At 41.0% G+C, this 19,227-nt stretch overlaps 1 protein-coding gene across 2 annotated transcripts in view; it reads right to left on the bottom strand.

Annotated features, from left to right (window-relative positions):
• The window catches only part of Gprk2 (G protein-coupled receptor kinase 2), a 64,871-nt gene that overhangs the window by 9,096 nt on the left and 36,548 nt on the right, over window positions 1-19,227 (bottom strand). For both annotated transcript variants that reach the window (XM_017152272.3, XM_017152273.3), the window contains one exon: window positions 18,514-18,975. In XM_017152272.3, coding sequence (XP_017007761.3) covers window positions 18,514-18,565 — 52 coding nt within the window. In that variant the 5' untranslated portion in view covers window positions 18,566-18,975. The remainder of the gene's footprint in view (window positions 1-18,513; window positions 18,976-19,227) is intronic.

Here is a 19,227-nt window from a genome sequence, read left to right as displayed (position 1 = left end):
CCTCACTGTTCCAGCAAATGGGTGGGTGGCCTGCACTGGACTGGGTGGGAGAAGGGGTGGAGCCGAAAAAGAGAGGGAAATAAAAGCAGACGCTGCCACATGAAATGCATGTAAATGGGCCTTTGATTGGCAAAGGCTTTTAATTGCGGGTTGCAATCCCAGGACTACCAGTAGAATGCGATATGCGATATGGGATGTGCAATGTACCTACCCCCCTCCCCCACCAAGGTCAAGGGTCAGGGGGAAAAGCCACGCACGGAATGCACAAAATGGCACTTTGCACACCCGCAACCAACTAATTAAATGAGTGATAAAATAATTACAACAGGTATGCCGTATACACATCTGAAAATCGATATATCGGATAAAACAAAGCAGAACTTCCCCAAATTCAAGAGCAATTAATGCTCCGAGCGGCTATTAAGTGCAATTTATTACGGCAATAGAAGAACCCGAGACCAGAAATGTCCGATAAAGGAAATGTGAGTATGGTAAATTAATTAACTCTAACCCTATATTATATTAATTGTTGACATATTGAGCATATCAAGTCAAAATTGATACCACATACCGCAAAATCGTTAATCGTTTCATATCAAGTTTTTTTTTGGGTGTAGTTTGTTTACCCATCTGCTTTCAGTTGAAAAGTTGAACTACCCATCGGAAACTTAAATATTTTCATTAAAATTCCAAGCACACGCCAATGAAAACGTAAAGTGCGGCTATACAAATCGCATCATCGGTATTCTCACTCAAGTGGCCCACAAAAATCCGCAGAGGGAGATAAAGAGAATTACTCTTTTATTTATTTATTTCTCGGTGCTTCTTCGGCTGCTGGGCAATAGTTAAATTAGTCTGGCAGGGCCATAAAACAACGGGAGACGTTATAAAATATTTTATTGCCCGGCATTATTAATTTGTTTTATTTCAGAGTGGTCCTGGCCATCAACTGGAAAAACCTGGGACACACAATTTGCTGCTCCGTTTGTCTTTCAGACTTTTCCACTTTCAGTTTCCCAGTCTTTCAAGCTTCATTTGCTCGCCGGCAGACATGAAAATTGGCGCCTTTTGAGGCCGTTTTTTAATGGCTTCGTCGGAGTGGCGCAAAACAGTTAACTTGCTGGGCCGAAACTATAAAGGAAAGTTGATTCATTAGACCTCCTAAGTCCCCCAAAGACCCTACTGCCAATGGCCCGAGAAATGGTTTTAAGCTGGGCTAGAATCGCATTTTTGGGGGAAAACTTAGGTGAAGAACCCCCGTTTATTCCACGTCCTTTGATGTCCTCTGCACGTTTTGCCCGTCATAAGCAAACGTTTCAAAAAAGTAAACGAAAAATGTGAAAATGTCAAGCGGGCAAGTTGTGATTCACATATGTATGAGCCCTAATTTATTCATTCAAATACAAAGTGGCCGAGAAGTATTGTTCTTCCACCTTCGGGTTCCGCTTTTGGCTTCGCTGCGACTGCGACTTTCCTCTTTAGTTTCTTGCTACTTGGCCAATAAACGGGCATAAACCGAACTTCGTTTATGTGGCGCACATGATGTCGTAAAACGCACAATAAACAAAACGTAAACATGGCCAAGGAACCGAGGAACCGAGGAAGCGTGCTCAAGCACCACACTGCGTATGCGTAATGGCACCCGATGGAGTTACGAGCTACCTGAGAACGTCCAGAGTCTGGGAATCCTGGCCAAATGGACCTAACGGGCAATATAAAAACTGATAAGGCCGTGTCTCCTTTTAATTAAAGCCCGAACGACAGAGGATGTGAATATGCAGGACTGCAAATATTGACACAACTGACTTGACATGGCCAGCTGAAAACTGAAAGCTGAAAGCTGGTAAATAGTTGTGCAACCGCCGCGGGACACAAAGGCCCGAAAAGCAATGTGCAAGCATCAACATCAACAAGGACGCCCCCACTGCAGCCTCTACCTGGAACAGAAGCACTGAAAACACTGCGGTTTGGCTTTGTTTCAGCCGGAAAACACATCATCATCCCCGCAGCCAAACTGCCAGTCAGCCAGACTTTAAATCAAAATTTATACATATTTTTTTCTTGTTTTCTCGCTTTTGAAATGAACTTGCGAAATGGAATTTTGCAAATAGAGAGAGCTACGAACTACGTGACGTCGGCTGTGAATAAATGATGCAGCGGATGTGGGTGGGATTTCGGAAAAATCAAATGAAATTGAAATGTTTTCGAATGCTGGCATAAATATTACAGGCGAAAAACAATGCGGATGGGGATAGTAGAATATCGCCTGCTGACTTTGGCACAGAAAAGCACTGGAAACTGGAAGAGCAAATTCAAATTTAGTTAATTAAATTGCCACCTGCCCGTTTTCATTTCACACTTTTCCAGTTAGTTCTTTCCCTTATTAGTTGTGAAAAAGTTATTTTCTCATCAGCAAAACTGGCCATTTTCCGCACTCATTATGGTTTCCTCCGTCACTTTCCCAGCTTCTTTATGCCATTTTCCGGCTTTTCCCTCTTTCCAAACACAAAAGAGCGAAGGGAAAGGAAAAAACTGTACAACTACTTGAAAGTTTTTTAATTTATTAAATTAGTATTATGAGCGCAGTGGTTCATTTCACGCCAAACCCTTTGAGTTGTGCATTCTGCATTCTGGATTCCCGCCTCGTTTCACTTAGCCACTCGAGTGCCATAGTTTGCACTCTCCACCGTATAATACATAATACTATGTAGTATGTAGTGGGGTATGGTATATCCTTGCTGCAACGTTCAAGTGCATTTCTCGTTATAATAATTCGCTGTCGTTGACGTTCTTGTTGTTGTAGCTGTTGCCGTTATAAAAATTGCACAAGCTGAGAGAGGAAAACTAAAAACTAAAAAAGGAAAACTCGTATCCTACTCAAGGAAATTGTCGCTGCATGTTTGAGTGGGCTGAGTGGGTTGTTGGTCGGGTGCCTCCTCCAATTTATATATACCCGCACATAAGTTTAGTTTCATGTATATATGGTGGGTATACTATGTTCGTAGTGTACACTGATGAAAATTAAAATATTATGTTACTTGTCTTTAAAGATTTCAAAAAAGTATAAATGCAATTTTGTTGTTTTTTTTTAAGCCTATCAAAATGTAGAAGAAATTTTTCAAATCGGAAATAACGGAATTCAAGCAGTGCAAGCAGTACTTTGCTGCGTGCATATCTCCATCTTCCTTTCTACGATTCCTCTTCTTTCAGTGTATACATAGCAGCATCAGCCAAGCAGTAAACTCAAGGGCTGAAGGCTGAACCTCCTGGCTGTGGTTGCTTCAGCTACTCCGGTGACATTGTATTTGAAAATATATTTCATGCCGGCTTTCCCATTTTCCCAGCACTCGGAGTGAGTTTCCCCCTTCCTTTCCCCGTTTCCCCAGAAAATTTCCATTTACGAAGAAGGGTCTGTGCCTGAATTCTCATTTCTTGCGCAAATTGCCCAGCAATTATAATTATTGTTTTCAGCATTACACAATTATTCAACTGGTTTCGTTTGTGGCTATTAAAAGTTGCCAATTAAACTTACAACTTGGCTGCACAGCAAGCATTTCAATTTCCCTTTGGCTTCTGAAATAGTTACAATACTTTGGCCAAGTCAGGTGTGCGTGGTTTTTTTTCAACAGATTGTGTGGTGGATTTAACGACAATTTTAGTCGTGAAGAGAAAAAATATTGGCCAATATTTTTGCTCGCACAAATGCAAAGGAAAAGGAGACTGACAAAACTTTATTCTGCATCGAAATTTACAAGACGAACTATTTAATATAATAGAAAACTTAAGCTTGCAACTTTTAGATGTAATTGGTTTAGGGAAACTTTACGGAAAAGTCAGCTGAGTTTAATTGGATTTAAAAAAGTGAAGAAATAATGAAGGAAAAATAACTAAAACTAAAAGTGAATAAAAAAAGAAAGTGGAAGCAAGGAAATATTTTCTTTATAAATTCCTAAAGATTTCTATACTTAGTTTTTTATTTCTACTAAATTAACTATTATGTTTGGCCTCCCAACCCTTTTTTTTTTTTTTTTTTTTTTTGGTATTTTGTGTTTCTTTTCTCCCTTGGAAATGTCCTTTCCATCTCCTTTTTGATTGCGGAACCGGAAATTATGGCCAACACTGCCGTCCCGTTTGGTTTTCGGGCACTTTGGCCCTTTGCTTTTGCGTTGTTAAATGTTTTTTAAACACTCTCTGCGTCGGCAATCAGCTGAAGAATGCAGTTTGTTGGGCTACGGGACTCTTCTTCTGTTGATTTTGCCCGGGCTAATATTGATTTTCGGTTAAATTAGTTTATCTAGGAAAATTGGCCCGATGCCCAGGACTCTTCGACGTAATTACTTGAAGCCGACCTTTATGCTCCTCTTTGGCCGAGGGCAATTGGCCAGCAAATTGTATTAACCTTGTCGCTCACGCACACAAAAAGGCTGGTATATTCTATATAATACTATCCTATAGTAGTAATAATAATAATAAAAACATGCATCAGGCCATGTGACAATGTTTCTTTGGCATCTGCTCGTGGGCCATAATTAAGTGAGCCCGAAAACAGGGGCGAAATTAGTGGAGCAGTCGAGCAAATCCCGCTCATAAATAAACACAGCCCCTGGGTTACGAGCTCATGATGTGGTAATAAACGCAATAAACATAAAGTCAAACAAAGGCCTCGTGTCTCATTAAATTTCTATGAAAAACCGCTCAAATAAAAAGTGTAAAAACAATGAAAATCAATAAAACGTATTCAATTTCGTTTTTCCTGCTCCCACCTCCCATTTGATTAATCATACGCCGCGTGTGCCGCAGCTGAACTCATTATCATTTGGTCGTTTCAATGGATGGATGACAATTTTTGTTGGAAACGTTGGACAGCCTTTTTGGTCTTAAACTCCGACAAGTGTTGCCAAGGACTTTGACCTTTTGCCGAGAGGAGAAAAAGGAGGAGGACACGTGGAATCGAGAGACGGTGACTTCAAGGACGAACGACACATCAAAGGCTGCTGTCGCCGCTTCGAAGCTTCTGAAAGGTCCTCGAGATGGAGACCCCAAAAGCGGTGCTGAAATTTGACTCGCTCGTCTTGTTGATAATTAAATAAAATAAAACCAGCCAGAGTAAAAGCCTGCTAAAAAGGAATTTGTAATGCAAATGCCACCCCTCACGACTTAGAACCCCAAAAGCATTTAAGGCACGCCGCAAGAGATGTAGGGACTTGGAATTGCAAATTGGATCAAAGACATTGCACGTTCCCAGCGCCATTCTCTAGGCATTAAAGTGCAATTTCCTTCGCCGGCCGACGAAACCGAAAAACAATTCGCCAAGCACACAAAAATAATACAAATAATCAGGCGGCTGCCTCACAAGAATGCCGAAAAAGTTCTTGGCCAAAAACTTTTCACACAAAGCCAAATTGCACAGGCCGGGCAAAAAGCAAAGCGAAAGCGAAAAGCAAAAGCAATAGCACATGGCGCGTGTCTCGCATTTAAACTTCTGCCAAAGTGTAGTTTGTACATAATTTAAATAATTTCGCCCAGCGCCGACAGTCCGAACGTGCTGCTCGTGTCGTGATTTGATACTCGAATATCCAAACAGCAAATATCCAAAACGCACCCGGAGCATCGGGTTTTCAGCCCCGTCGAATCGACAACGAAACAACGAAAAACAACTGGCAGTTTGCATTGCAGCTGTCAAAGTATTTGTCAAAATGTTGCATATTTCGGCGTCAGCGATGAATTTCTGCTCTCGACAACTGCAAAAGCTGCAAACTCTGGCAAACAGGATAGCCATCAGTTTGCGCATCGCCGGAAATGTGAGTGGAGAGCATCTAGATCGAATTTGAAGTGATTTTTGAGCGACGTTCTGTCTGCTGAGGGAGTTTCATTTAAATGTTGAATGGAAAATTTAAAAAGCCATATCAGAAACATTTATGCAAATTTCTACTAAACCTATATAATTATTGAACCTCAAGTTTGTTTTACAAACTGATATCAGATACAGCCATTTAATATTAAAGATACTATCTATTCCAAACCCATACCCTTTTTATTATCCCAGTATCACCTAGATAGCCACTTCGTTGACCCTTTTTCACTCCCACTCTCTTTCAGTTTTCAGTTTTCATTCAACTCGTTACTTTGGACCACTCACATATGTACATTTGCACTGGCTCTTGGCCATTGCTTACGGACGGACAGCAAACTTGTTTGCCATCTAATTGCCATTGGCTTTTATTTCAGTCCTTCCTTTTATATTGCTTTTTGTTTTATAATTCATCGTGTGTGTGTGCAACTGTTGGAAAAGTATTAAGTTGCATAGAAAAATGTTGAACAACGAAGTGTGTAGTGTGCCAAACATTCAGAGGGAAAAAGGGATAGGACTAGCTGTTACCCATTAATTGTTTTTAATGTTTTTAATTATAATGAAAATTATTTGTTATTATTTATTTAATAAAGTAGATTCTTGATTAGACTAGTTGTTATTCATTAAGTGTGCAAAAAAGTATCTACATTTTTACTATTATACTTGAAATTTTTTGGTTTATACAAGATACTATCATTGAAATGGATTGATATTTATTTTGAATAAATAACATAAATACCTCTCAAAGCAAAACATCATACCCATTTGTTCAATGAGCGTGTTTTCCTGATGTAAAAAACTATTTCTGTGAAAATAATAGTGCTGTTGCTCTTCGTTGTTCACTGTTGCACATATGGTTGCATTTGAAGTTGTACAACATGTGTGTACTATACCGCTGAACAAGTGAACAACTGAACAGCTGTTGCCATGGAAGCTCTTAAAAAAACGGCTTAAAGGCGGACCACCAGATTCATCGCAATTATCTGGGCCATTTTATCAGTCTGGATTTGCATGTGTAATTTTCGAGTATTTTTCTATTTTCGGCCTGCTCATTAGCCGTTCGCATGGCCGACATACAGAGTGGAGATAGAAGATTGCGTGATAGCCTTGATGGACTTGCAGAGGAGGAGGCACTGATAACGCGGGGTCGGGATTGTGATTCTGATTCTGTACATAATTCTAATTCCGTCGTCTAGCCGCCAGACTCACACAATTATTCTCAATCTACGCCAATTTGGCAAGGCTCGTTCAAACATTCAAATGCCAAATAATCGCACTGCCGCTCTCTATTGGGTGCAAAACAAATCAATTAAGCTGAACAACGCCTGCGTTTACGAAATTGTTATAAATTGACACGGCTCCTCTCGGTTCCATTGAATTATTTATGAATGAATTTTATTAGTTGCCCTCATTGGCGATTGGCGGCTCATCAGTGTCCGCTGACTTGACATTAATTGCAGTCGAGTGGAGTAAAGTCAAGTCAAATCGCAAGTCTACTCTTACAGTGGAATAAGCAGTCAATTAAACGCTCTACATTTTGCCAAATGTTTTGGATCGCGAGTCGATAGTCGAGATAGTCGAGAGCCCGGCACTTGCCAATAGATAAATGTTTGCTCTGGCCGACTAAACAACCAAACAAGCAAACAGCTAAAACAGCTAAAAACAAACACACATGCCGCATTCCCACATTAAGCAACCTTGTTTGGCAGCTCATTTGACAGCCGAACAACATGATCGATGCTCGTTATTTACTCTTGCTGTTTTGCTATTGCTCATTTTCCCTGCCCATTTCATTTTCCCCCTCGACTGCTGCAGTCTGCTGATTTTCATTTGCATTTAGTTATCATAAAGCAGCGATTTGCTGCCGTTTTTCCTTGATTGATGGCCGGCATCTAACGGGTTTGCCAATAAAACTTGCCAGAGCTGCAATTTCTCTCTCCCACTTTCACTCCAAGGCAATTTGCATGTCTGACTTCTGGGCAGTTAACAGATGAATCCGGAAAGTGATGGGTGGAAGAGCAGGAGGAGTAAGGATCTGACTTTCTTTATTATACCCGTTACTCGTAGAGTAAAAGGGTATATTAGATTCGTGCAAAAGTATGTAACAGGTAGAAGGAAGCGTTTCCGACCCTATAAACTATATATATTCTTGATCGGGATCACTAGCCGAGTCGATCTAGCCATGTCCGTCTGTCCGTCTGTCTGTCCGTCTGTCTGTCTGTCTGTCTGTCTGTCTGTCTGTCTGTCTGTCTGTCTGTATGAACGCTGAGATCTCGGAAACTATAAAAGCTAGAAGATTGACATTTTGCATGCAGATTCTAGGAGTTCCTACGCAGCGCAAGTTTGGTTCAAAAGGGTGCCACGCCCCCTCTAACGCCCACAATCGCTTATATACGATTTTAAAAATTTCAATATTTTGGAAAAGTAAAAATGCAGTTTTATTGTGCTTATCAATACCTATCGAAATGTAGAAGAAATTTTTTAAATCGGACCATTCGTTAAAAAGTTACGGCGGATCAAAGTTTTTCTCCATCTCTTTCGCACTCCCTTTAGCTGAGTAACGGGTATCTGATAGTCGGGGCACCCGACTATAGCGTTCTCTCTTGTTTTTAATTAAAAATATTCCCATCCAAGAGGCTAGCATATCATGTAAAATTGATACCACATAATGTAAAACCTATCTGCGTTGCATATTTTGAAGTGTTTTTAATTAATCGTATTAAATTCTACCAGCAAAGTGACGTTTTTATGAAAAGTGCAAGCAATGAGCAACATAAATAGAGGCAAGCGTACGAAAATAAATGTCTTGGCAAAGTTAAACGTTTGAAGAGGCAAGAAAAAGAGAAGAATAAATGTGACTTATCAGGCTGAGCGACTGGCATTGTTTATTGTCAAGCACTCGCACTCGGTGGGTTTTCTGTATCCGTATGGGTGTGTTATTTTTAGCTGACAAACCCAGCACACAAGTCGCCAAACCACCCACTCACCCATCAGCAACCCACCCAGTCAAACAATCAGCAGGCGGTGGCTGTCGAGTAACAAAGGCAAATATGCAATGCCAGAATATCAGAGTATCAGAAGGCACTGACAGACAGCGAGAAAAGCCAGTTGACAGTCGTCGAAGGCAGCCGTTCGTTCGTTCTAATGCAATGCAAGCGGCTTATGCTCACGTTATAATATGATATAAGGGTGCCTAACCCATCGCATCCCATTCCGTACCCATCCCATCTGTACACACGCCAATCGCGTTGAGCGCATTAGGCAGCTTGTAAGTAGTAATTATAATTAAATGCGCATACCGAATGCCAGACATTCGTACACTCATACATTGCTCTTATGCAGCGTTGGTTGCGAACCACAATATACGCAATTCTCTCACAGAAAGTGCAATCACCATTAGCACATCCTTGATCCTGCGAATGTGTAATTAGTTGCCTTCGAATGCCGCAAGGCGGAAATAATTACACTCCAGGAATTTATGGCCGCAATTCGAATATTAAGCATATGGTGCGAAATATAAAGCATTTAAAGCAAATCCCAGAGTATCAACAATCAACTTGGTCCGTTACATCATAAATCCCCTTCTTGCACGTCATCTATTGAAATTAATAAGGCAATAAAACCCAGCATCTTTACTGCTTTCAGCTGGTATGTAATGTTATATGTCAGTCATGTGTAATCCATAGATAAACAAGGGGACCAGCATACATACACTATAAGCCAGGGGAATGACGATTAGGTGGCCGGTTATTAAAGTTATTTATGTCTTGAGATTGCACAGAAAGAAAAGGCATTGATTGGATATTAATTAACTGTTAGCTTGATATTACAATCTGTAACAAAACATGGTAATTTATACCCCAAATCATATCAATAAACAGCCAATATGATTAGATGATATGATTAATGTCGAAATTATGATTCAAACATATCAACCCTGCGCATATCATTTTGATCTTTTTCCATTTTTTTTTCTGTGAGTTCCTAAAACCTGGCCTTTGGGATATTGTATTCCTTTTTAGATACTCCTCAGTAGCAATTTTAGTTTTTGGAATTTTTATTCCATTCTGGTTGTCACTTGGGACCGCGTGGCATCAGCCAAGTTAAACAAGCGACCGACCACCCAGGCACCAAAACAACAATAAGCTCCGCTCGGCGATTTCAATTGCCACTGCAAACTCGTCAGCTTTTGTGGCATCAACGATTTAATTGAAATTGCATTTGCAATTCTCTCGTCGGCCGGCAATAAATAAAATCAATTCGAACAACGTTTTATGGATGAGGATCAGAGCTTGGGAAGTGCATAACTTCTATTGTGTTTATGCTGCAATTTAAATGGAAAATGGTAGATTCTGAATGGAAATTGAAAAGCTTTAGCTGGCGCACACACATTACATTGTTATTATTTAGCGGTCGCTGCATTTTATAATTGCTTTTAAGTCTCCGCAGCAAAAAGCAGAAAGCGAGCGGCTTACCTTTGGTTTCCCCACTTGCCGTTGACATTTATTTATTTGCTTTGGGGAATTGCTGCTGCTGCCGCTGACAACATTTCAAGTTGCCGGCACATTTGGCAACCAATGAAGTGTAAAGGCTGGCTGCATTTTAGAAATTAAAGTCGCCACTGCCACTGCGGCTGCAACTCAATGGATAATGGATGCGTTGTATGCTGTCAAAAATTGAATTGAAATTGATATGCGAAGCGCGCGTGAGAATCGCAAACTGCCATAAACCTGAAATGCTGTCATTTATATGGCGAAACTGCGCATACGACACGTTGTCAGCAGAAGCAGGAGAAGCAACCAGCAACAGGAAATTTTCTTGGACACAGTGGTATCGAGATATCTGTTATTCCTGATACATTTGTTTTAGGTAAATATTTTTGCTTATATAGGGGAAAATCCCTGCAAATCCCTTTTAATGACACACCTTTGGGCATACTCGTAAAGTGAGCCCAATAAATATTTATCGATTTCGCATCACTCAACGCGGCCCAGTGTGCCGTGTACATATAACTCACTTGGCTTTCATCAGCAAAAATTTTCACTGCGACACTTACGTTTTCATGGCAGACGCCAGCATAAAATATGCCCAGTTCCGCTGCTCCTCGGGCTCCTTTTTTATGCCCCAACATAAAACGCTGGGCCTTTGAGGAGGTGTCAAGGAGGAGGTCTCCCCTCCCAGCTGCAAACTATGGGCGTTTCATTTTATTTAACGCAGTCTCGAAGCTCAGTGGCTCACTTCTGCCTCGTAAAATGGCAGGCGACAGCGCCGAAAAGCAGGCAACACGCACTGCGCCCCGAGGACATCAATCATAAGGAAGGTCCTTCCCCTTCCCCCCGTCTGCTTAACAAAGACAAATAGGCGAGTTATCCTCGGGATCTGCTTGTTTTGACCAGAAGAGCAGCCATCCCAATAACAGTAGCAATCCAGACAGACTTTCAGTCGACTGTCGACTGGCATTTGCGTGCATTGCGCATACGTCGCGTTGCCTTGCCGACAAATTAATCACAATCTGGATAGCTGGATGGCTGGATTGCTGCACAGCAAAGAAATTCGATATGAAATACAGTCATTTCTACCTTATTTCATATCAATAAGATCAAGTTGATATTGTATTATTCCATAAATGTTATGTTATGAAAAATATAAATCAAATCAAATCTTATCAAAATGATATTAAATTACCCTGTACATATCAATCTGATATTTTTTTCCGTGTGGATTGCTGAATAGCCACCCCGCCCACTGTTACATGGAAATGCCTCGCAACTCCCATCACTTTTCGACTTTTGATGCTTTTAATTTATGAGTCTGGCACGCTTGTTGCAACAGCACCTCCCCGTCTTCTCTCTTCACAAATTAAAACAAGAATCCAACATAATAAAAATAAATTAGAGCCGAGAAGGAGCGTAAGCAAATATAACAAGTATAAAAAGCAGAATTTCGCCGGGCCTTTGTTCCTCCTGCTCCCATCACGACCCCATATAAATAATGCACAGTATAAAAAATTAATTGTCAAAACAATCAATAAATTTGCTTTATGGTCCCCCGTCGCAGACGTGGGCTCGTGGCAGGCTAATGGCGCTTAAGTTGCCTTGCTTATCGGCCATCTATATCTATGTGCCGTACTACATTATATAAATCCCACTGTTTGTCGATCTGAGTCGCCTGCCAGTGGGCAGCTGCTATAATGCTTTACTGCTGAGCTGCTGCCGCCGACGGCTTCTTTGCTTTTCATTTTTATTTTGGGCATAGCCGACAGCCAAAGTGAATAGATTCCAATTTATTTTGTATATAATCCGCACGCCCCCCAAACCGCCCGAAAGTCCAACGAACAGGTAGCGTGTGCCGAGCTCAAAAGATACAGGTAAAAATTGTGTACACATGCGGGTATCTCTATATATAGTGAAGCAGTATAATAAATTATATTTAAAGTGCGATGGCTTGCAAGCTTCGAAAATACATTTATTTTCATTTGTTTCAAACTGCAAAGGAGTCTTGCAAAAAGTGATTGACAATCAATCAGGAAAGACCTTTATTAATAAAGGCATCAACAAAAAAAGGGTTGGTAAACAACTTTTTGTTTATTTAATTAAGTTCGCCGGCGGCTAACCCATATCGATTTCTGGTGCCCAGCATGGCGATTAAATTATTTCCAGTTCCGGTTATTTCTCGCATGAAATTTTAAAACATTAATCATACGCCCCGCTGACCAGTGACCACCATTTTGCGACAGGATCGCACTTGTGTGTGTGTTTACATGGACCTGTCGTCTCTGCGGTCATTAGTGCATGCATTTTTAAGCATGTTAGGGTCACCCAGCTGCGATACTGGGTCACCACCTGCCACCTGCCCTTCTCTACGATACATATTACATTACACCATAGAATAGATGTGGTTTGTGTGGTAATAAGGGGGTTGCATGGGTTAGTTCTAATCGTAATCGGAGAACTTTCACAACCGGACAGCCAAGAAAATGAAGCCTAATGAGGTCGGGGATTCCCTGCGTTGGCCTAATGGAATTCCAAAGCTAGATGCCATCAGAAATGCAAAAAGCAGAGCATAAAACTCAATCAATTTGAAGACAATACACAGGCATAAATATCCATTTCAATCAATTAAGAAGGAAAGCAAACGGAACGCAAGACGAAGACTAATGCTCCGCCGAAAAAATTGATTTGAATACTCATATTTCGCATATTACGTATACGAGCGAGTCGGCAAAACGATTAAATATGCCGATTAAATATTCATTTGCTGACGCAGCAGCGCGTCACTTAATACAGCGATTCGATTCTCAAACGGCGGGGTTGTCGACGTTTCGATGTTATTTCTTATTATTGCTTTTGCCGTTCTGATTATTGCTGTTTGCCTACGTCAAAAACAGTTTGTATCTGTATCTGAGTATCTGTATGTTGCGACTCCCCCGGCAGCAGCTACCGGTTTTTCAAAAGCAATCTCTTGAATTCCCACAGCGCCAAAAAAAAACGACAGAAACAGAAACAGACATCGTATAAACATGGAACTCTCTGGGCTAGATTTGTTTGCTCCATGTGAGTGTTCGCCAAACGAACGGGTATATTCGCTTTCCCATCACTGGGAACTGCAAACTGCCAGCTCACCTTATAATCCCGAATAATTGAAATTCTGATCGGCACAATAGATAACAGTTTCCTTTGTCAACGAGGCAAATAATAAACAACTATCGAAGCACATTCTATGGTCATTGTTTGCAGTTGCCTCTGCCCAAGAGGCTTACACCTTTCAATGGGCCAGCAGCCTTTGTTGTCTGGTAATTCAATTTAATTTGCCAGGATAATTGCTTTCCAAACCCACTCAACTGCCCTTGAGTATCGGTTTAGTGCCCAGGCACTGGCTTTTTAAATGCTTCATATAAAGATGGTTTTATGGTTTATAACCTCTACTTTGATAGTATAAATATGAATGGTTTTAGGTTATTCAGCACTAACATTACTAACCAGAAAACACAGAAAAAAGATTCACAAAAGATCAGATTGATACGTGCTGGTTAATTTTACATATTTTTAAGATCAAATTCATATCATTTTGATATGAATAAAGATTATGTTTATCTTATTTTCCATTATTTGTACTAAATTTGGTTTTTTAATGACATCAAGTTTATATGATTTGATATGAATTTGATAGGAAATAAGGTAGAATTGACCTTATGATATCGAATTTGTTTTCTGTGCATTAAATAAATAATATCAAAGTAAAAATTATGTAAAATGAGGAGGTACTCTATCAGTCGATCACTTAAGATCCCCTCCTTTATCTGCATCATCATTCGCACATTACTTATACGCGTCAAAGTGTTAATGAATATTGTTTTTGCCCGTCAGCGGAAATGTTCAGTGCCGGGATATCTGCCATTAGTTTTAGAGAGTTAATGCACGCCCCATGTACTTGGTAGCAGGTTGTTATTGGTGGCACTTTGCACTTTACATATGCAATTAGAGCGAATGTGGTGCGTGGCAACAATCAATGTGTCTTCAATTTGCCAAACAACAATCGTTTTGATTGCAATTACCAACAGAGAGCGAGGGCTTCGCACAGATACAGCTGCGTCGTGATTAGTTGCTTCCCGGGGATGTGGGTGCTACGTGCTGCAACTGCAGATGGAGCAGAACTGCAGAGAGCAAAGAGCACAGGCCATAGACCAAAGACCAAAGGGCACAGAAGGCACACAGCCACAGACCGCATCGAAACCCACCAAGAAGTGGCTTCCCCTTTTCACCGCCAGAGGGAGGACGTCCGTCAGTTTTCTACCAGAGATTGTGGGTCTGATGAGCTGCCTACTCTATAGTCCACTTTTCAGTTTCCCGAGTTCCCCGGGGTTTGCGTGCGATAATTAACATCTAGATTTTTAACTGCTTAGCATACATACAACATAACTGGGGCTTGTTAGACCCGCCCGATAAAGAGAACAGCCACTGGGGACCACTCGAAACGAATTCGCGTGTTTCTCTGCTGTGTTTTCGTTACCCACTCACTTGTTCACTTGTTTACTTGGCCAACGGTCAATGAACTGCTTTTCCAGTTGCCAACGGCACCTGTCGCTTCCTAAAAAGGAACTATTACTCCGGGAAATACCCAGAAAAGGATTGTAATTTTCTTGGTATTTCCAGAAAACAATAATCTATATACTATGTTTCTTTAACTTAAGAACCATAAGATTAGTATGTTTTGACATAGACGAACAACATTTTCAAGTAAAAAACATTCCTGAATCATCCACTTTATTATGGACGTTAGATCGTGATTTTTTCCCCCACTAAATGTGAGCCATAAATGGATTTGCGACATCAAAAGCCACCGCCAAACAAGTTGCGGCTGCTGTTTCTTGGTTCGGCGATAAGCTTCTGAATCTGACTCCCTGCTTTAATTGCTCACTTTTCGCTGTGTGGGGGGATTCTACTTCTACTTCTAATTCTAATTCGCTATCGCACTATAAATTCCACTCTTTATGGCACTTGGTCCAGCTGATAACTAGAGTGCAGCGGCGAAACTTTTGAGCTGGGACCAAATTAAATTTCTCACTTCATTCTCCGACTTGAAGAGGAGTCGTCTTCTGAGTTCTCTGTACTTCAACGTCTGCCTCTTGGTATAATCAGCATTATGGCCGGGCATTAGGTTGAAATTTATGCGGCGATGGCGACGTTTTTCTACTCCTCCCGACGACCACCGCAAACCATTTTAATGCGACGTCATTTTAATGCCACGAAGTGGAAAAAAAGAAGGAAAAACTAGTAGAAGAGGAGAAATAACAGAGCAGTTCAGAATGCAAACATAATTTTCCCTAATGCCAGGACAAAGGGAGACGACTTTGGCATTTGCAGTCATTAAGAAATGCATTCAATTAGCCAAAACAACTTTATAGGACAGCTGTTGTTGTTGTTGGTTGTTCGTTTCTGTCCAAGGGGCGTGGCCTTCCAGCCATTGGATGAGCCAGCAATCACAGAATGCAGCTATCGCACCACTTGCACCACCAACAACCCACAAACCACCAGTTCAGCGATAAGCCAGCGCTCTCGTGACGCACTGCTTCCGCTGAGTGACGTAGGTCGCTCAAGACCCCAACATCCGACCCCAGACCCTGTGATCCCGATCCCAGATGCCAGATCCCCGCCCGATTCGAGCCCATATATGTAAATGTACACATAGTACTTGCGTGCTGCCGATAGCATCGACAAGCGACAATCTGACAACTGATACGGGAGAATTGCTTTTGCAGACCGGCCACTTTGACAGGCAATGACTTCTCCTTGACTTGCCCACTCGATTGGGGTCGTCGGAAATGATATCTGGATATCAAATTAAACATGTGAGCGGTCACATGGCGAAACAATTGCTAATCTGGGACAGCCGTGTGATAGGCAGGCCCTAATTAAGTCGTGGCTTATGTGAGTTATGAGTAGCGATTATCTTTAATAGGAAAATGGTTCGATTTTAGCAGGATTTAGCAGTAATCTCTTCACCATATTATGTTTATACCTGTTACTCGTAGAGTAATAATGCAGTTTTTTTGTGTTTAATAATACCTTTTCAAATCGGACCATTTATTAAAAAGTTATGAGGAAATAATGGAGATTCAAGCAGTGCAAGCAGTCTCGATGTCTTGCTTAAATATGATTTTATAGATCTTTAAAATAATTTTAAGTTGCCATCCAGAGATCATATAATTCATAGTGATTGGGTACGTTATTTTTAAGAGAATAAAAATGCATTCTGTAAGCCCTAAAATCTCCGGAATATCCTCAAGTTTTCATGCAACCAATCCGACAGCAATAAGTCCTTGTAAATGAGTGACTAAAGAAACGTATTCTCCCGACGCGAACAATCATCCCAGCTTTTTACATTTGTATTTGCTTTTGCATGCTTCAGCTGGCTGAGGAGGAGTATAAAATTCAGCAATAACTTTGCTGGCCAGAAAATATGACGGGGAAGAGATCAGAGCCAGAACTTTTCCGGAGAAAGAAGAATAGGGCCGGCGGAATAAGGAAAAACTTTATGGCATTGGATTTTGCCTCATCCTCATCTCGTTGCCGTCGGCAGTTGGCGGCGCGACTTCATTTCAAGGCATCTCATCTCATCCCTGCTCCTCCCCCGAAAAGACAAATTCACTTTTTGACTCGTAAAATGTATTGCAAATGTGTATGCTCATCCTAGCTTCTAGCTGCTCCATCCAGCCCATTGCCATTCCGCTCTGCTCTAAAATATTACATTACTACAAATTGAAATTTTGCGCACGTTTCTGTCATTTAAATCTGTTGAGGCGGCCCGAAACCAAACGAACCAAAGTATCTGCCAGATACTTTTTACTCAAGCGAAAGGAAGGGGAACCGGCTTTTACTATCAGGCAGACGGCAATAAAATAAATAACATTTAAAATGAAATATTTGATTGGGATAGGAGGCACATGCAACATGTTGGGAGATGGGACGTTGCAAGATGCCGCCGCTGAAGGTGACCTTTGCACAAACTCCTTTGCCTCGCCGTCTAATGCATAACTTTGCATAAATTGCCCCACCATCTAATCGCCAAAGTTGACTCTGCTGTAAATAAACAGAACAATGGCGCCAACAAACAGCAGCAAAAGCGAGGAAAACTCGCTGGTGGGCGGAGTTTTCCGAGATGACAGTGAACTTGTGGGCTGGGGTGGGCTTGGGGGGCGATTTCCCTGCAATTGAAGTGTGACCTCGATAACGAAGTAAAGTCCAATAGAGCACTTAAAGCCCGTCAGCATGGAGCATGAAAATGAATAAGTTGCTGGAGCGCAAACATTTAACGCTTCATTAACTTCAGATAAAGCCCAGGACCAGGCAGAAAAGCCAGCGAGGACAAAATCGTCAGAGACAGCTCCCTCACGTCCCCTTTTTCGAACGGAAAATTTGAGCCCAACTTCAATCCCTGCAATTAAACAGACCGCCCTGCTGAAAAGCAGGTGGGGCAGCAAAAATCGATGACAAGGTGACAGCACAGAACACTTCAGCACGTGCCCGTCAGAAAAAAAAGGAAGAAAAACTGCGAGTCTCTTTAGTGGAATTCGATGGTGGAAAATATGTCACCGTCCCAGATGAAGACATCACTTAAAGTCTTTTAAAGCATTTCCTGTCACAAATAGGGATTTATAAATTCTTGAAAATGTTTTTAAGATAGAGATCCTTTTTTACTAGGTTGACATTACTTTAAAAAAAAAATCTACTCCCAAAAAAAAAATGTATATGAAACGATGATCAATGTGATATTATTTGGTATCAATTTTAACTTGTAGCATCTCATTTCGATATGCTCGAAACGTAAACCACAAGTTCTTAGTAGGCCAGTTTGAATTTAGAACATCAATTCTACCAGTATAGCATGGTAAAAACGATATAACAGATATTTACCATGTGCATAACTATTTGACCCCGTCATGTTTTTTTTTTGTGTAGTCAATTAAATGTCATATGGCCATAAATATTGAATCTATCATTTTTAGATCAAAAACCTTCAAAAACATCCCAATTTCCTCTATGCTTTTTCCCTATTTACATAAATAACGAGACTGTAATTGGCAACTTATTGTTCACAGCGTGAAACAAATTCGGCACTCAAATATTTACGTATTCACTTGTTCAGAAAATAAGGCCACTTACCTTCTCTCGCTTTCAAGTAGACCGTATTGGCCACAATATTCTCTAATTCCATTAGTTCCAGGTTGGCGGTTTTTTAATGAATCCTTTGGCGCTCTCGAAAAATAGTCGCAGTCGCACTGGCTTGTCGCTCGTCCTTCGGTCCTTCCCCTTTGAAGTTGCTCCTGTTTTTGACCTTGCTCGATGGCTCCTTTGAACAGGGATCCCTCTTCGCTTTTCACTTTACTACTCGGGCGACTCCTTAGACTTGCAAATCTACGGCTGGCTGGCTAATTTGTGGCCGTCGTCTGGCGTCCAGCGTATTTGCGGTATTTGGCAGCAGGGTTTCGGTTTCCGTTTCGGACACAGGCGTCATTTAGTTTCAAGATTGGAATTTGCAAGGCCGAAAATGTGCCCTTTTCTGTGCAAGTCGAACCAATTTGCGCTTGATTGAATGCTGTGGGACTGCCAATGGATTTCCTCAATCTGCAAGGAAACGTAAGCGATAAAGGCGTATAAATATCTTAGTTAATTGGATTTGACAGGGGACTGCAAAGGATAAAGGAGGTCCTTACAATACGGCTTCAATGGGGTCTATTTAAGTTGGGCCTTAGTTAACTGTTTTATTACATTAATTTAGCATTAGCATAAATTTAAATGAGTTAAAGGCCAGACTTAGAATAGCTTAACAATTTCCTGGCAATTAATTAATGACACTCTACATTTTTCCTTTTACTT

This window comes from Drosophila takahashii, chromosome 3R (assembly GCF_030179915.1).
Source record: "Drosophila takahashii strain IR98-3 E-12201 chromosome 3R, DtakHiC1v2, whole genome shotgun sequence".
Classification (NCBI taxonomy): Eukaryota; Metazoa; Arthropoda; class Insecta; order Diptera; family Drosophilidae; genus Drosophila; species Drosophila takahashii.
The sequence above is the reverse complement of the archived record's forward strand: the minus strand, read 5'-3'. Positions and strand labels throughout refer to the sequence as shown.